Raw genomic sequence first — 17,905 nt, 5'->3', positions numbered from 1 at the left:
GCAAGATTTTCTAAATTAAAAAAAGACCTACTAATGAAATAATGATTTGGCAATGAAAATAAAATGAAATATGTACAATGATTGAAATGTAAGAATTGTTACAAAAATATAAATGTGACATACTTGCGATCAGTTAGAATCTCCTAAATAATAATAGAATTTGATGAACATATAAATTTAGATCCAAATGAAAAAGTATGAAAAATATTTTAAGTTACAGCTTGCGGTTAAATTTTCAAACAACGAAATAATTTTAGAATAAAAGAATTAAGTAATAGCTTGTTAACCAACTAGAACAAAGTTTCAGAATTAAACTTGTCGGTAAGAAATTTTCCTAATTTTTTTTAGATAAAATATAACTATTGGTAGTACTTTCAGTATAAATGTCTTCAACAGTTTTCATAGATTTTAATTACTTTTAATGTCCAATGAGCAGTTTATTAGATTATTTATAGAAGTATAGAATAGTTTTTTCTCCTCTTTTAAAAATTGATTTCGATGATGAGTTTTACTGTCTGTACACCTAATATTGAGCATCGTTCAAAACAGCTAATTCGTCTACTACTAAGTAATTGTTAAAAATTAATATATTAATGAACTGCTAAAACAAATTCGTGTTATTGTTAGGCTGCTTTTTTATTAGAACTGATTGGTAATTGATTGATAACATATTTCAATTTCTATAAACTTTCTCTGACAAAAATATGCTTCATTTTTATTGATTACATATTTCAACTTAAATGAACTTTTTCCGAAAAAAACAGTGGCTCATTTTGGTTAGCAACATACTTCAATTTATAATAACTTTTTCTCACAAAACTGTAGTTAATTTTAATTGAAAAAAAAGAGTGGCTCATTTTGGTTAGCAACATACTACAATTTATAATAACTTTCTTTCACAAAACTATAGTTAATTTTGATTGAAAAAAACAGTGGCTCATTTTGGTTAGCAACATACTACGATTTATAATAACTTTCTCTCACAAAACTATAGTTAATTTTGATTGAAAAAAAAACAGTGGCTCATTTTGGTTAGCAACATATTTCAATTCATAATAACTTTTCTCTCAAAACTATAGTTAATTTTGATTGAAAAAAACAGTGGCTCATTTTGGTTAGCAACATACTTTAATTTATAATAACTTTCTCTCACAAAACTATAGTTAATTTTGATTGAAAAAAACAATGGCTCAATTTCGTTAGCAACATACTTCAATTTATAATAACTTTCTCTCACAAAACTATAGTTAATTTTGATTGAAAAAAAAACAGTGACTCATTTTGATTAGCAACATACTTCAATTTATAATAACTTTCTCTCACAAAACTATAGTTAATTTTGATTGAAAAAAAACAATGGCTCAATTTGGTTAGCAACGTGCTTCGATTTATAATGACTTTCTCTCGCAAAACTATTGTTAATTTTGATTGAAAAAAACAGTGGCTCATTTTGGTGAACAACATACTTCAATTTATAATAACTTTCTCTCACAAAACTATAGTTAATTTTGATTGAAAAAAACAGTGGCTCATTTTGGTTAGCAACATACTTCAATTTATAATAGCTTCCTCTCACAAAACTATAGTTAATTTTGATTGGTAACACATTTCAACTTATCACTTTATCGAATATGGGAAATTTAAATCGTGTAATAGAATAACTGCAATAAAAAATAACATTGAGGTTCGTATTCAAAAAAGTTGAGCAATCCGTGGTATTTTCAGTAGTTCCAAGAGCCTTAGGAGAATTCTAAACTTAGAGAAATTCACTAGTAAATGTCTTCTGATAGCTAATATTTCTATGATGCTGTCGTTCTAAATCCAAAGACGGGATGCGATTCGTACTTTACAACTTTAAGTTGTCCCATTGCATCGACGAAACTGTAGGAACCCTTGACTAAGCCATCAGCATCTCGCTCTTCATATCTTGCCATTGGATTGTCTTTATCTCCGGTATTGTAGCCGAATTTGTAAGAATGAGCGCCTTCTGTTCCCTGCACAAAACATGACAAAAATTTAAAAACAGTACCTAAAATTAACTCATTAGAAAATAAATTTCTATAAAGAGAAATGAAAAGAAATTGCTGATTTCATGAATCATTATTCTAGTATCATAAATTTTGTAAATGTATAAAAACAAAGCTGTATTGGTAGACACTCTACACAATGTGGGGGGGGGGAGTCACATCGACCATGTCAACTTTCGTTTATGAAAAGGTACCCCAACATGGAATCGAGCTAACATGTCTTAGATACCAGTGAATTGGAATTGTACTTCTCTAGTGGTAGACACACTACAGTACTCCCCTACCAGAATTATATCTATGATGGAATTCGATGAACGGATACCACTAGTTGATTCATTCACTAATTTTGTGAGAAATCAGGTGAGCTGTATTAAGATCACCGTACTTTTGAATGCTGATCGTGAGAGCTGTATTAAGCTTACGGTCGTGGTTACTCCTGCGTTGCTATTAGGAGTCGAGTGTATACAGGCCTACGTTATGTGTAATCGAGACTGAGTAGAAACAGCTCGAGGAGGGGGATAATGGCGCAGTTACGAGTAGCAAGTCAATTGTTTTATGTGGACCATCCGTGTTCAAATCGAAGTGGGAGTTTCTGTCGAGGTAGGCGTGTTCACATCACGTACGGGTCACCAATGTGGGGAGAATCAAAAGTGCTCACAAATCGACACTTAATGAAATATTCTTTGATTTAATTTACATAGAGGTTTTGTATATTGTAACATTTTACAAGTCAAATTTTAACCTCAACAGTGTTAAGAAAAGAAAAATGCTTATTTATATTCCCTTTCAGGACGATAATGATAATGATTAATAACGATTTGCTTGAAAAATTTGTAAATTATTGTTTAAGCCAAATTCTTAACAAGTGTTTCTTTTCTTAAATTTTGTTAAACTAAACAAAGTTTTAATTTTGCTAATAATAGTAATAATCAGAGGTGCCAACTTGCTTCGGACAGCAAATATATATTTTAAAGTGGTAGTTTATCAATTGTGATTCTTGGTTTAAAAAATTCAATTTAGTATATTTCTATCCATCACTATTTCTAAATAATTCGTAGGCTTATATAATTCACCACTTTACAGTACTTATCTCATGCTATACCTTTTAAAAAGCGAGTGAAAATAGTCACATATTTGCAAAATTTACTTAGTAGTTATTTACCGTTTTTTTAATTATTTTTGCATGTCCGGAGCAGTTGGCATCTCTGAATAATTGGAAATATTCCTTTAGAAGATGTAGTTTTAAGAAAATAGAAAATCAGCAGTGGGATAATTTGTTAAAGGAAGCAAAGAAATTCGACATTTGCATTTGCTTCGACGAATATATGTGTTGATTCATCATTCATGGCAGTTAGCTTTTACGCTTTGTAGGTCTTCAAGCAGCAACAAACATTTTGTTTTAATACTTAATACTGCGTTTAAAAAATCACGTTGATCTAAACAATTGCAAAGTTGAAATAAGAGCCCTGTAAAGATACCGTCGTGTTATTTAGCTTAATAAAATTATCAAAATTAGTGTTTGCTTAGAATTTTATCTGATTTTTCACTGGCACTGGACAAAAAAGCATTCATTTTTTCCTTTTTTTTTACCAATGCGTACCTGGATAATGACCTAGGTCATACAGGCACCTGAAGGGAAAAATTTGTCGGCCACTCTTTTGGCCCATCAAAGGTGGGCCAACGTTGCTCACAGTAAGGACAGATAGTACAGAGAAGGAATAAACATTCATGCCTGGCCTGGGATTTGAACCCAGAACCTTTCTGATGCAAGGGCAGTTCTTTAACCCTTAAACAGGCCGGTCGGCGGCAAAAAAGCGTAGAAAGTGGTATGAGTTCATAACCACCTCTTGAATGCTGGCAATAAAAGCTTGGCTATGAAGCAAGGGCAAATGTCAAGCTTTGGGTGTACAAATAATCCACTATGAAGCAAGATGCTAATTTGTATTGATAACCGTGCTTTTAATATTGGGTAATTTTTTACAGGAATTCAAAAGATTACAGGAATTTTTTACTTTTTTTACGACTAAATATGTAAAACCTTAAATAAATTTCGTCGTCGTTTCATTAAGTAGTTTCTTCTTCTCTTACTGAAGCACATTGTGGGCATTAATTTGAGATTCTGTTTTAAGCACTAAAGTTATTCATATTTGTGTTTGAAAGCTCACAGAATAACTTTTTTGCATTTAAATTTCATTTTTAATGAAAGTCCTTATAAAATGTAAATTTGCTGTGTAAGGTTACATAGAGAGTGTTTATTCGCTTTGTATTAAAATGTACTATGTATTAATAAGTATTTAAATAATGCCGGGATAGCCTGGTTGGTAGGGTGATGGGCCCATGTTCAACAGGTCGTGAGTTCGATCCTCGCCAGCCTAAGTGAACGATGTGTAGTAAACGATGACGGGTGCGCGTTAAATCTTCCGAGTCACAAAGTCCTTCATGTACTCATAACAAATCAATCCGTCTGGGGTACTGAATTGGGGATTGATCAGGTCAAGATCTCTGTTTCAGATCAAAATTACGATCTGTGGATGAAGGAATGGATGTTTTAATGGGTCCGCCCTATAAATGGGCAGTGACGCGTGTGTGGCTGAAGTCGTATTATTGAGCATAGATGGTGCTACAGAAAAACAGGAAACGAACCACCTGCCTTAAATTCGCTTGGTTTGACCAAGCAGGCTTGCTGATATTGCCAAGTGGCATTAGAAACAACACAACATTATTTAAATAAAATATTTCATTATATTACCTGCTCATGAAACTGTTCTCTCACAGGTTTTCCATAATTAGCTCCGGCTAAAAATAGCCTTCCTTCTTCAGAACCTAGAATTGGTGCTACGGTACGCTTTTCGGTTTTGTGAGCTGTTGGAGGTTTCGAAGTATAATCATTTTCAAAATAATCATTTTGTCGTCCGTGGATTTCGTCAGATGGCCGTGTACTGTATCGCTTTCTTGATCCAATTCTTGGTCTTTTAACAGAAGTTTTTGGATACGAGGACACTGGCGAAGAGGTTTTTGTGTTTCGACTAGATACTGGAGAGTTGTGGGGTTTTGATGCAGCGTTTCTGGATCTACTACGATATTTCTGTGGTAAATTTGATGTCCGGTGGTACGTTGGTCCGGGAGCTATATTGGGAAAAGCTGATTTACGAAAAGAAGGTTTCGAAAAGTTATCAGAATTGATTGGTTTAAAATATTCTGAACTCGAGTATATTTCTGGAGTCGGTGCCTTATAATGACTGGGATTTGAATATACATCAGGGTTAGGTGCCTTATAAAAATCAGGTTTCGAATATGCATCAGGATTAGGTGACTTGTAAAATTCAGGTTTCGAATATACATCAGAATTTGGAGACTTATAATATTCTGGTTTAGAATATGTATCAGGAGTTGGTTCTTTATAATAATCTGGTTTAGAGTATGCATCAGGGTTTTGTTCCTTATAATTATTTGGCTCTAAGTGTGCATCAGGATTCGGAGACTTATAATAATCAGACATTGAGTAAGCGTTCGGATTTGATGATTTGAAATAAGCAGGCTTATATAAATCCGGGGTAGATCTATAAAATTCCGATTTTATGTAAGAATCTGGTTTTGAAGATTTGTAAGAATCTTCTTTTGGGTATTCTTCTTCTTTTGATGATTTGTAATACTCAGAATTGGAATATGGTTCCGGATTTGAGGGCTTATAATACTCAGATTTTGTATCAACATAAGGTGAATCCACATCTGAAGAACCTTTAGGCGTTCTTTCAAAACTTCTTGGATCATTCATGTCATAGCCGCCACTTGAAAAACCTCTTTTAGGAGTAAATTCCGCACTGCTGTCAAAACCGAAATTTCTTGCTCTTTTTGAACGATCTAGATTGCGGAATGTTGGGAAGATCTCATCATAATTTGGTTTGTAAAAATTTTTAATATCAAGAGAAGGTCGTGGCACATAAAAATCTGAAGCAGACGCACCAGCTTGTTCCTCATCCTTCGAATCTGGTTTGAATTTCAGGGGTCGTAAGCTCGGAAAGGCATTTTCGGCTTTTTTGGCTAATTCGTCGTAATATTCTTCTCTTTTGTCGCTGCTACCTCTGGGTTCGGGAGAATTGAGAACGTCATTTTGACTAGGATCTTCGTGGTTTGGTTTTTGACTAGTTTGCACGATCTCCTCCAAGTAGAGAGGCTCATAAGCTTCTATCGTCGGGGAATCAGAGAACTCATCACTTTCTCTTGAAATTACATCCACTGCTATAATTGGGATCGAAATGTCTTCGCTTGGAATTTGGTCACCAGTAGGATTCTTTTTAATACTTTCTGCTGAGATAATTGTTTGAAGTAGAAATAATACAGCAATCTGAAAAAAAAATTACAATTTACCAAAATACTATCCGAAACGAACAGAGCTACAATAGTCAATTTTAAAAATGAATCATAAATATTTTTGGAATATGAAACCATAGCTGTTTATGGTAAAATAAAATTTTGAAGTTAGTATATATCTCTGTTTGACTAACAGAGAAATATTTTCGTTCGGGATATTTCCGTGGAATTTTGCGAGAGTCGGTCGTGGATCCGACTGTAAGCCGACCCCATTTTAGTGTGCAAATAGTTTCTGAAAAATTTCCCGTATATATATTCGGACAGCAAATATATATTTTAAAGTGGTAGTTTATCAATTGTTATTCTTGGTTTANCCAACAATTCTTATAGATGAGTTTTGGTGAAAGCAGTTAATAACCTTGAAAGTGGTGTATAATTTCAGGTTCTTGGTGTTTTAAAGTTAATTTTAAGGTCACGTCAAATATACACCACACATGTTAATGTGTTTAGATTTTATTCATTAGTAATTATTCACAGAAATATATGCCTTTATAGTTATAAAGTAGATTTTGACAAAGTCTAAGAAAATGCCCTTATTTTGAAGGTTTTTGAATGACCTTTGACCTCCAATGTTAAGGTCCACAAAAATTACTCATGTTTTAATAGTTAGTGTGGACGCCAAAGAATGTGAAATAATTTTCAGTGTTTCACAAAAAAGTACAACTGGGTGTAAATAGATGTGTTTTTCTCAAAGTTCCAGATGATCTTCAGTTTTGACCCCCATAACTCCCCTAAGAAAAAAATGCGTCTAATAGTTTTACATAAAGAACAATTCCTGAAAATTTAAACAAAATCAAAACTCAAGTAGTCAACCCTGCCTGACCCTGCTTAAAAAACTGGTTCTTAAATATTAAATAGCATATATGTTATGCCAATATAGTTTCTATTAAATAAAGATATTTTTTAATCAATATGATGATGTTGTTAAAGGTAATGAAAAATTATTATGATTAAAGAATGAACAATAATTATTGACTACCTGTTAAAATTTGAAGTAAATCAATTTTAAACAAAATAGAAGTTGTTGAATACATAGTTAGCAAATGAAGCAGGTGATATCAAAAAGAGAAAAATATTTTATTGAGAAAATGTGTTATAATTATTATGTTACATGAAAAATTGTGTTGTTTGAGTTTAGCACCCTTTTGAAGCTATTTCCAAGGGCAAATGTCTTATCTTGCACCCCTTCTCCCTAACTATGCAGCTGATTTTATAGGAAATCTTATCTTCAGAACCAACCAATCAACTACTATTCTGGAATTTACTGTATAGGAAAAAATTATCTAAAAATTGTTACCCAGCTCAAAAGCAGAGTATTACACCTTCTCAAACAACAATTATATATATATATATATATATATATATATATATACACACACACGCTCAGTAGAATCGCAATAATTCGAGAAGTGCGGGCGAACTTTCAAAAACTCGAATTATCGAAAACTTACAAGTTAAGAAATATTTAAAAAAATGGAAACAAAGCAATTTTAACATTTTTCTATTTTGTTGAAAAATATATTACATTTAAAGAAAATTTAGTTACATTAGGGGTACATTTACTGCATTACACCAAGTTGCAATATTCATTATATTACAGCATCAGGTTAATTTTGTCATATGTTTTTTGTTTAAACACACCGCTCACATGTGCCAGTGCTTAATTTTTTTTCACATTCAGTCGTAGAAATCGTCGTAAAAACAATTGTTTACTTCCGGGCTGTGCTGGCAGCTCTTACCTACCCCTTTATTTATAGTGTGATGTAACAATAACAATGAAAAACAGCTCTATAATTATGTTATGATATTTGAAGATTGTAAAATAACCATTCTGTCACAAAAATAATAAAAAATAAATGAATAATCTTGTTAGCATAGACGTGCGAGGAAATATTTTTGATTCCGGGTCTTCCAGAGAAGACACCCGATTTCAAGAAGATTTCCTTTAACAGAAATAATTGCCTGCAGCTAATTAAAATGAAACAATTGTTTGGAGAAAAAAAAATAATTGTCAGAGTTACACGCTTCAAGGTTCTTGAGGCAGTAATTACTATTGTTTTTTTTTCTGACTTTGTATGGCTTTATGGATGAAGTCTGAATTTTTGAATCGATTCTTTATTCATTTAAATTACTCATTAAAAAAAATTTCATCAGACTAATTTACAATTTAACTCGTTAGCATAATTATACTTAAGAAAGGTTGTTAATTCAAAAGATATATACATTTGGTGATTAAAGAAATGTAAAAATTGGACCCAAATTGTTGCATTAGCTTCCTCTTTGAAAGCAAAAATTCAAAACAAATATATTGGAAATATTAAGTGCAGTGATGAATATGAACCTTTAAAAACACATTATATTTTCTTACTTTTGCTACCACTTTTTAAGTTTTTTAAGCGTAAGATGCCTGGGTACACACTTAGAAGCAACATGGTTACATTGGTGATATTTCTTCCATTAAGATAAGCATTTATATCTACCATATTAAATTTAGCAAAAGACTTTGAAATGCAGGAATGCCATGGGCCATGGGAGACTAAAACTGTAAGAAGTGGTAGAATCTCAATTCAATTTTATTTATTTAATCTATTTAATTATTCAATCGTAACTACAACCACGACTTGCATTGCAAATAATTCATATACAAAACAAAAACACCCGTAAATGATCCTACATAGTGTCTTAGTGATTTATTTTCACAATTATTCTTATTGATTATAACTAAGGCCCGGATTTTGATGACATTTGCATTTTTTTGCATTTTTTGCATTTTTGGACCTTTTTTTGTCTTTTAGAGCATTTTTTTAGACTTATAGGGCATTTTTCTTTAAATTTTGGGGCGTATTTTGCATTTTAATGCATTTTTTAAAGTTTTTTGTTATTTTTTTCCAATCTTTATTATTTTTTTATCAATTTTCATTATTACACTGGCTTCCAAACAATGAAGAAAATCTACAGAATATTAACAGGTGAAGCAAAATCTTTTCAAATTGAAGAAGAACTGTCAGTAAGTGAGACCGTCTTTTTCAAGTACGCACCTATAACATCAGTAGACGTTGAAAGAAGCTTCTGCAGGAATGAAAATTTACTTTCAGACAAGAGACGCTCGTTTACATTTCAAATTATCAAAAAACATTTAATAATCCAATGTAATTCTGATATTTAGTAATATTATGAGATGGAAGTTGTTATATCCATTAAAGCTTCTATACAAAATAAAAATATTTTGGTGTCAATATATTTTCCTTTTTTTGTTATTTTAGGATGTAAAACAAATTTTCCAAACTTTAATGAACGTAGAACAAGTATTGCATTGCTTTATATTTTCTGAAATGACTCATAATAATTTTAAAGAGCAAAACATTTTTTAATTCAATATTTTTACTTTATTTAAGGCATTTTTTGCGCAATTTTTAGGATTTTTAAGGGCATTTTTTTCACTTTTTAAGGGCATTAGTTGAGATTTGTTAGGTCATCAAAATCCGGGCTCTAATTATAACACATCAACCAGCCAACCAACAAAAACAGCCCTGTACCTGAAAGAAATATGCTAGAAAATGTTGCTTTTTTAAAAATCCTTTAAATATATTTTTACTAATTATTAGTTATCATACAGGTATGTATTATACATGCTAGTATGATATTTAATAAATAGCATAGAGAGATGTATCATACGAAAAATAATACAATACTGATTTTTAATTATCCATAATAGTATCAATATTTAATTCTCTTTCATCGCCACTTTAGGCAAAGGCCTTTCATCACCACAGAAGCTTTCATCACCTCTTTAAGTCCCGTGAAAGCCCGATTCAAAAATATTTTACTTCTTCTTAACTAATTTACTATATCTTTTTAAATTTAATTTAGTACTTACAATAATACAGGGTTATTCATAATTCCCTCCGCCTGTAAACGCCATTTTTCTTTACTACAACTGGCTTCAGTGGTACATGTTACGGCCATCTATCTTCAACTGCTTAAATTAAAACTTGAATACTTTCGGAATAATTTCATATGCTCTTTTTTGCCATATTTGTCTTCGTTTTTTTACTATAACGCTTCGAAACCCAGGAGGGAATTATGAATAACCAAGAATGTATTAAAAATGCTAATATATTATTATAGATAGTATTCTCTTGCTTAAGAGATTATCCATTAAAAGTTTTTGATTAAAAATCTGTTTTGCGATTTTTTGGAGATAAAATAAATTATGTTTTTCATACATTATACTATATTTATCCTATATATCAAGCCATTAAAATGTGTTTGCAAATATCATAACTAAGCCATCGAAATGATTGAAAATTATTTCCCTTTCAGATCATTTATTTATCACTAGAATTTGTGCGAAAATAATAAGCAATACATTTTGATAACAAATAAGTTTTAAAGCAAATCTTGATAAAATAAATGAATGTGTATCGCGCATTCTAGAAAAATGCATCAATCATCGGATTCGGTCTCAATCATCAAATACCTGCTCAATCATCAAAATTCATTTATGGCTTCACCAAATATATATTTTTTAGAGTATCAAGTCTTCAATCTCGATTTCGTTGCATGCAATAATATTTAACTTTAGAAAGTAAACATTTTATTATTGATAGATTTTTAGATAAAATAAAGTCTGAAGACTGAATTGTCCTCAAATTTATTTTTGTATATATATATGTATAACTGAACTGAAAACATTTTTTTAAACTTTCGAAGAAAATTTAAAAAAAAAAAATTGTAATTGTCGATTGCTGTACCACAAATTATAGAACTGTCTCTTACCGGTTTCCCTTCGGGCCTTGAAATTTTAGTGGTAACAATAAAAAGGCAAATTAATGTGTTTGTGACTAAAACCTCATATTATATTTCAAATAAAACAGATATGTTAAAAAATTCAGCTTTATAAGACCTCTAAATGCAAAACTGATGTCTTGCAAGAGAGAATTTCTTTTAGATTTAATCTTTTCGGGACACAGTCTTTTTTAGAATTGTAATGCAGTTCAATTGTTAATAAATTTATTATTACGTTGCAAAAAAACCTGAAAATAATAAATTCCTACAGTATTTAAAGTTGTAATGAAAAAACAATTAAGGTAAGCAGAATTTGTTTCTTTGATTCACTGAAAAACTCATGAATATCATGTTTTATTTATTTAAATTCTTTATCTGTGGTGGTTGAATTCATAGTTAATAAAATTTTTAAATTAAAAATAGAATCGTAAAGTACAAAATTTGCTTTTGAATATCCAAGGAAAATCACCCTTTGAATTGGAAGACTTTTGTTATGAATTTATTAAGTTTTAACACCAATTAAAATGAAAATTGTTACTTTTTAGTTTTATTTGATTGTTTAAAAGTAAAAATTGAGTAAATAATTGATTTTATGATTTATGTACAATTGCCTCGTAACATTTTTTTGCTTGCCCCTTTCTAGGCAGCTAGTTTTAAGTCTAGGCTGTACGACATAAAAATATACTTCTAAATTATCTTTTTTTTCATGAAACGCTTATTTTCGAACGATTATTACGAAAATAAATGTTCAAATTAAAAAACAAAAGGAAAAGAAAGTATTATATACGTTTAAAATAATGCATTTTTGGTAAATTTATAAAAATTATCCATGCTAGTCCCTTTACCACTTATTTTAAATATTTACATGCGGAGCTGGATAAAATAATTTTTTACCAAGGTTCATTAGTGAAGCATAGAATTTTTTTTTTTACCATTATAAATATAAAAACAAATCTTCCGAAAAATACTGAAGTAATGCAACAATGTTAATAAAAAGTTACAAACAATGCATTTAAAAGTAATATTTTTTAAAATATTTTTTTGGAGTAATATGTTTAATTTTGTGGAAAAATTTCCGTTAAATTGTTCCAGCTGGTTTCTTTTTTGGTAGTCTTTAAAAACGTGATCGGTTTAATATCGCTTTTTGAACACATTATCATTCATTTACGAATCGTTAGTTTAATTTATTTCTTTTCCTATTCGGTATTTTTGCGATCATATATTGTTCTGCTTTGGGCGGGCAGAAATAACTTATCAAATAAATCCCCAAGTTAAGCCTAATCGTTTCCCTCTAACGATGTTTCCTCGTTCATGGCTCTTTTAAACACCAACGACTATTTCGATTTATTTATAGATTTAAATTTGTAAAAACAACATTGCTTTGATGTTTAAAAAACTTTTTATTTCTCAAACTATAGATAATCAAAAACATAAAAGCTAAGTTTCACACTTTTTATTAAAAATGCTCTATTTATGTATCCCTTTATGTTTCCGTGTTAGAACTTCCTAAACTTTATTAAATCAATTACGAAATAAAAATATGCTTTTTTATAATAAACCAATTTATTTGATTTCATCGCAATATGAAACACTTTTCTTTTAAAAATATTTTTTTTCAAAAAACAAAAGAGTTTTTGTTCTTTCATTCTTTTTTATATTTAAGTGTACGTTTCTTATTCTAAACAATGAACTATATTTAATATGTCTGTAAAATAATGGTATGCAAAAATTTTCTAAACTGTTATGTTTCTATATATATGTATAAAATGTAGATTAAAATGATGACGTAATCAGTGGCAGATCCACTTTTCTCACACGAGGAGTCAGATTTCTTTGGTTGTCATTAGAATCAATTTAATGAAAGTTAACGAAGAATTAATTTAATGAAAGTTAACGAAGAATTAATTTAATGAAAGTTAACGAAGAATCAATTTAATGAAAGTTAACGAAGAATTAATTTAATGAAAGTTAATGAAGAATCAATGTAATGAAAGTTAACGAAGAATTAATTTAAGGAAAGTTAACGAAGAATCAATTTAATGAAAGTTAACGAAGAATTAATTTAGTGAAAGTTTATCTGTGAACCATTTTCGTATCTCTAATTTAAAGGTTCAATCACGACAAATTGGCCGGTGGTGGAAAAGCTATGTGGAAGAGTTCACTTTTACATTGGTTGGGAGGGTTAAAGCGTGTGCCGAATGAGGTGTCTTTATTCGCTTTCTCATTATTCTCCGTTTCTCTTTCGTTTTTACTTTCTTTGCATTCTCGTGAATCGATGGGATAAACTCTAGACTTTCTTTGCATTCTCGTGAATCGATGGGATAAACTCTACCGGTTCCCTTTACTCTCACTTTGCATGCGCCAACTCGTGATACGAAGCCAATAACTGTAATACTTATTCATTATACTTTCTTACTATTCTCTGTTCCTGTTATGTTCTTTATTTTGATTATTATTATTACTCTTAAGTAAAGACTTAACTAAAAGTGGTGTTCTTATATTATAAATACTAATATATTTCCTAATTCGGCATCATTTTTCGTTATCGTTTTACAATTATTAAACGAAGTTAGATTTATTTTTAGTTAAAGCTTCGTGCAAAACTGTGCTCAGTCAATATAGTTTTATATACAGTTTTACCTATACAATTTCATACAATTTTATACAATTTTATATACATTAGAATAATGAATGTAAAATTGTAAAACATTATGAGGAATTAACTTTTTGCATCATTACTAAATAATCTCTTCGGTGAAAAACACTAAACGAATTTTTTTATTTATTGAAACCAAAAAAGTGAAGAAAGTTTAAAAAACAAAATTGTAGATGAAGTTTCAATTTATTAAAATATATATTTTAATAAATTGCATATTTAATAATATTTAATAATTGCAATATATTTTTAATAATTGCAATATATATCAATTTTATTAAAATTGAATCAGAAATTTTTTCTGTGAAAGAAAATCTGTCAATACAATATGAAATTTTTGAACCTTTTAATTGAATAGTTATTAATTTTTAAGTAAATTCAGTTAAAGATTCAAAGCCAAAATAATTGCGTAGCAAACTTGGGAATTAGGGAACGAAGCGAGCAGGAGGTGTAGATTATAACACAAAAATTATTAGATCGAGAATTATCAGTACAATTTTAGAATAATGTTTACGAAACATTCTGATAGAGAAATGTCATTAATGCTATTATCAGTTTTTTTTTCTTTCTTTCTTTTAGTTAGTTAGTTCACGTCATAGTGGAAGATTTTTTGTCTGCAAATTCCTTTTAAAATTTCTATTTTCCGTTAAGAAATTGAATTGAAACTATGTGTTATTCTTTGTTTCTGTTTTTTTGTTTACAATTTTTTCGATGTAAAAGAAAAATTAAACAAATTTAAGTTTTTCAATTTTTTACAGCCACATAATGTTTAAAAATAAAAATAATTATAGCATTTCTTTTTTTAAAATTTTAATAAGTTTTGAAACTATTAAGCTTTAAAGTTCTTTGTTTTCTTTTTAAACTTTTTTCCAATGAAATTTATTTATGTAATCCCGAAAAGTTAACAAAAAGTTCGATTTTTTTTCCGTAACATAGCCAATTAGATTGCTTTCATTAAAAAAATGTGCTAGATTATTTTAATTAGAAATATCGGTGTTAATCTTTCTGTAAACTAATATAGTGAGCCTTTGACTAGTGTTCTTCCATTTAATTTATAACCCCCGCAAACCCGACTTTTTTTAGAACAATACCTACTGCGTAGCTTATTTAGGAAAAATTGCAGCTATGGTGGCAGGGAAAAGATTACGTCAATAAGCTTATAATAAAATATAAAATTAATTAAATTATAATTAATTTTAACTAGAACTAATTAAATAATTTAATTATTATTATAATGTTATAACCGCGGTTAAACAGCCGACCCAATTTTTTGGGTTTACGACTACTAATGTTCAACTCCGTAGCCTTGTAATTTTGAATCCAATCCAGAAGACAAGGGAACTCCTGGATCGAGTATTGGGAGAAATTTGTCTTCGTGGAGGACTTTTTGATGGAACTAACCCGCATTTGCGTTACATGGAACGGAAGACCGCGTGAACCTCCCACGGTTAGCCTGACGGCCAAGGGACTCTAACCCATGATCCGTCTACCACTGAGGATATTTCACGTCAGCACTGTCAGTGCGAACCGGATGCGGATTGGTATCGACCAGCCATCGCTGGGATTCGAACCCGGTTCACCTCATTGAAAGGCGAACGCTCTATCCCCTGAGCCATCACGGCTGAAATAATTTAATTAGAATTAAATTAATAATTAGTTGGAGCATTGAATAGGAATCGAAGCTAATTTTTAAGGGTTTCTAATTCACAATGTTTAAATTTGCGCTTAAATTACCTATCCACTCCAATATTCTGGTTTCTTGACACTGCAGATTGTATTGCAAATGTAGAATATTTTATTCCACATAATTTTTTTATAAATTTTTTAATTGAGTAAGTTTCTTTAAATAAATAATAATTTGTTTGTAGATTTTAAAAAATTTATACTTCTTTAGAATTTCTAAATATTCATATAATATTCAAACCCATCTCTCATTTGAAGAATTTGAAAATCTCATTTGAAGTAAAACTTTTTAAATATTTTTTTGATGTTTTACTTTTTAAATAAATCACTTCTAAATCTTCTATCGTTTTCTTTAAAGTATTATAAAACGAAAAAAGAAACAAGACGTATCAGTAGAAATATGATAAAAAATTATTCATGTATAATTTTTAGGAAGGACCCCCTCTTGAGTATGATGTAGGATATTTCTTTTAGTGCGTAAAACTTTTACTTATTTGTGTTAATTTCTTAAAAATAAGCACAGAAATAATATCAGTTTAGAAATATTTTTTAAAATACTTTCTTAAATATTTTTTTATTTAATTTTTATTTTTTTTAAAATTATTTTTAAAAACAATATTTTAAATTTAATTAAAAATCAAATTTTAAATATTTTGAGAGTTTTATTTGCAAAATAAATAATTTCAAAAATTTCCTTTTTTCTTTTATACATATGTATATAAAATGCAGATTATATATTACACATAAATCTTATTACTAAATTCACAAATTTATTTCAGTTTGGAAAGTCTAAATCTTATATTCTTCTTTAGAATATCCGATGCCAAACGATATTTAAAATTAAATCACGCATTAAGTTCCCCCCATAAAAATAAAATGAAGATCTAATGCCCACTTACCAATGCCGATGAGAGAATCATCATTGCAGATCCAAACTATAGGAACTCGTCTGCCAGCAAGTTCCACGGTTTGATTTAGAAAGCGACAGTGTGACAGAAAACGACCACTTTATGTGGTTTCGGTTGTTCACACTAGCTTAATATTCCAAATATAGGACATGAAAGCCAAGAGCTATCGGGGCAAAAAAAAAACGGAAAAAAAAACGATAAAAGAAGAAAGAAATTTTGAGGAAATTTATTCGGCTTAATTGAGAAAGGAAATCGATGAAGATTGAGAAAACAATTTCGGAAGTGAAACTATTTTATTGTTTTCACAAGATGATTGGCAGACGATAAATATTTTGAATTAATATGTTTGTTTAATTTTTAAATACCTATTGTAAAGGAAAGTAAAAAAATATCAAAGCACAATATAATGTATATAATTTTTTTGCACCTTGTTAAACGTAATGTTTTGGGCAGTAAAATTCAAAATTCTAAGTGGCAATTTCTGGTTAGTTTTGTTCATATATGGCAACGTTACTTTTAAAAAGTAACGAGTAAAAGTACAAGTATTTTTAAAAAAAGTAACGAGTAAAAAGTAAAAAGTTCTTATTTTAAAAANACGAATCTCATTTATTTATAAAGGTCTAATAATTATCTAATAAATTTGGAATTATAATGCATACATGCTGAATGCCTATTACCTGTACGAAGTAAACAAAATAAGCTTTTATTAAATCAATACTGAACAGCACTACGAAATTATGCAGAAAACTGACCAGCACTAGTAGTAAAACTAAAATAATACGAATTTCTTTAATATTTATTATTATTTTTTGTCCTTGCCGGTGGCTTTACGTTACTAGATTAAGGCAGAAACCTTTTTAGTAATTCATCTTATAAAAATAACGAATTAACTGTATTCAGTATCTTTAAAATGATGTTATTACTGAGGTTAATTCATGATTATCAAAATTTTCCACAATTAGCGATTTTTTTGGGTACTTGTTCCTTTCGAAGGGCCGTAAAAACCTATTTCTACTTTATCTACAAAACTGCACAGTGTCACTGCAGTTTTAATAGGTACCAAATATACTAATTTTACCTACATTAAATTATTTGGTATTGATTAAAATAGCACTAATTACCATAATACCAAATGCCTATTACCGAAATTAATTAAATACCATTGGCGTCAATAATAACTTATAATTTTATTTTAATAAACATCTATTAAAAAAATCAAACAAGCATTTTTACTTTTAATAATAATGCAGCGATTATTTTCCTTTTCTACTAAAAGAATTACCATCATTTCTCCATAAATTTTCCTATTTAATACATAGTTAATTTTTGTTAATTTCAATTATATTACCTATTACCAAATCATAGGCAGGAATAATAGTATAATGATTTACTACATTTCTCTTAGCAGATTTAGTACTATTTTTCGATTAATTTTGCCTTACAGTGCGTAGCTTATTATTTTTTTTTAAAAA

General features: G+C 29.4%; 1 protein-coding gene across 1 annotated transcript; it reads right to left on the bottom strand.

The window, feature by feature from the left end:
- LOC107457397 (uncharacterized) lies at positions 1 to 16,572 on the bottom strand. Its single transcript, XM_016075554.3, has 3 exons — positions 16,425 to 16,572; positions 4,777 to 6,372; positions 1 to 1,994 (listed from the first exon to the last, which is right to left on the bottom strand). Exons 1-3 carry the CDS (start codon positions 16,446 to 16,448, stop codon positions 1,800 to 1,802), a joined length of 1,815 nt encoding a protein of 604 aa, XP_015931040.1. The 5' UTR covers positions 16,449 to 16,572; the 3' UTR covers positions 1 to 1,799.
- Between the last annotated feature and the right edge of the window lie 1,333 nt (positions 16,573 to 17,905).

The sequence above is a fragment of the Parasteatoda tepidariorum genome, chromosome 10, assembly GCF_043381705.1.
Source record: "Parasteatoda tepidariorum isolate YZ-2023 chromosome 10, CAS_Ptep_4.0, whole genome shotgun sequence".
Classification (NCBI taxonomy): Eukaryota; Metazoa; Arthropoda; class Arachnida; order Araneae; family Theridiidae; genus Parasteatoda; species Parasteatoda tepidariorum.
Note: the sequence above shows the minus strand (reverse complement) of the source record. Positions and strands in the feature narration are given on the sequence as shown.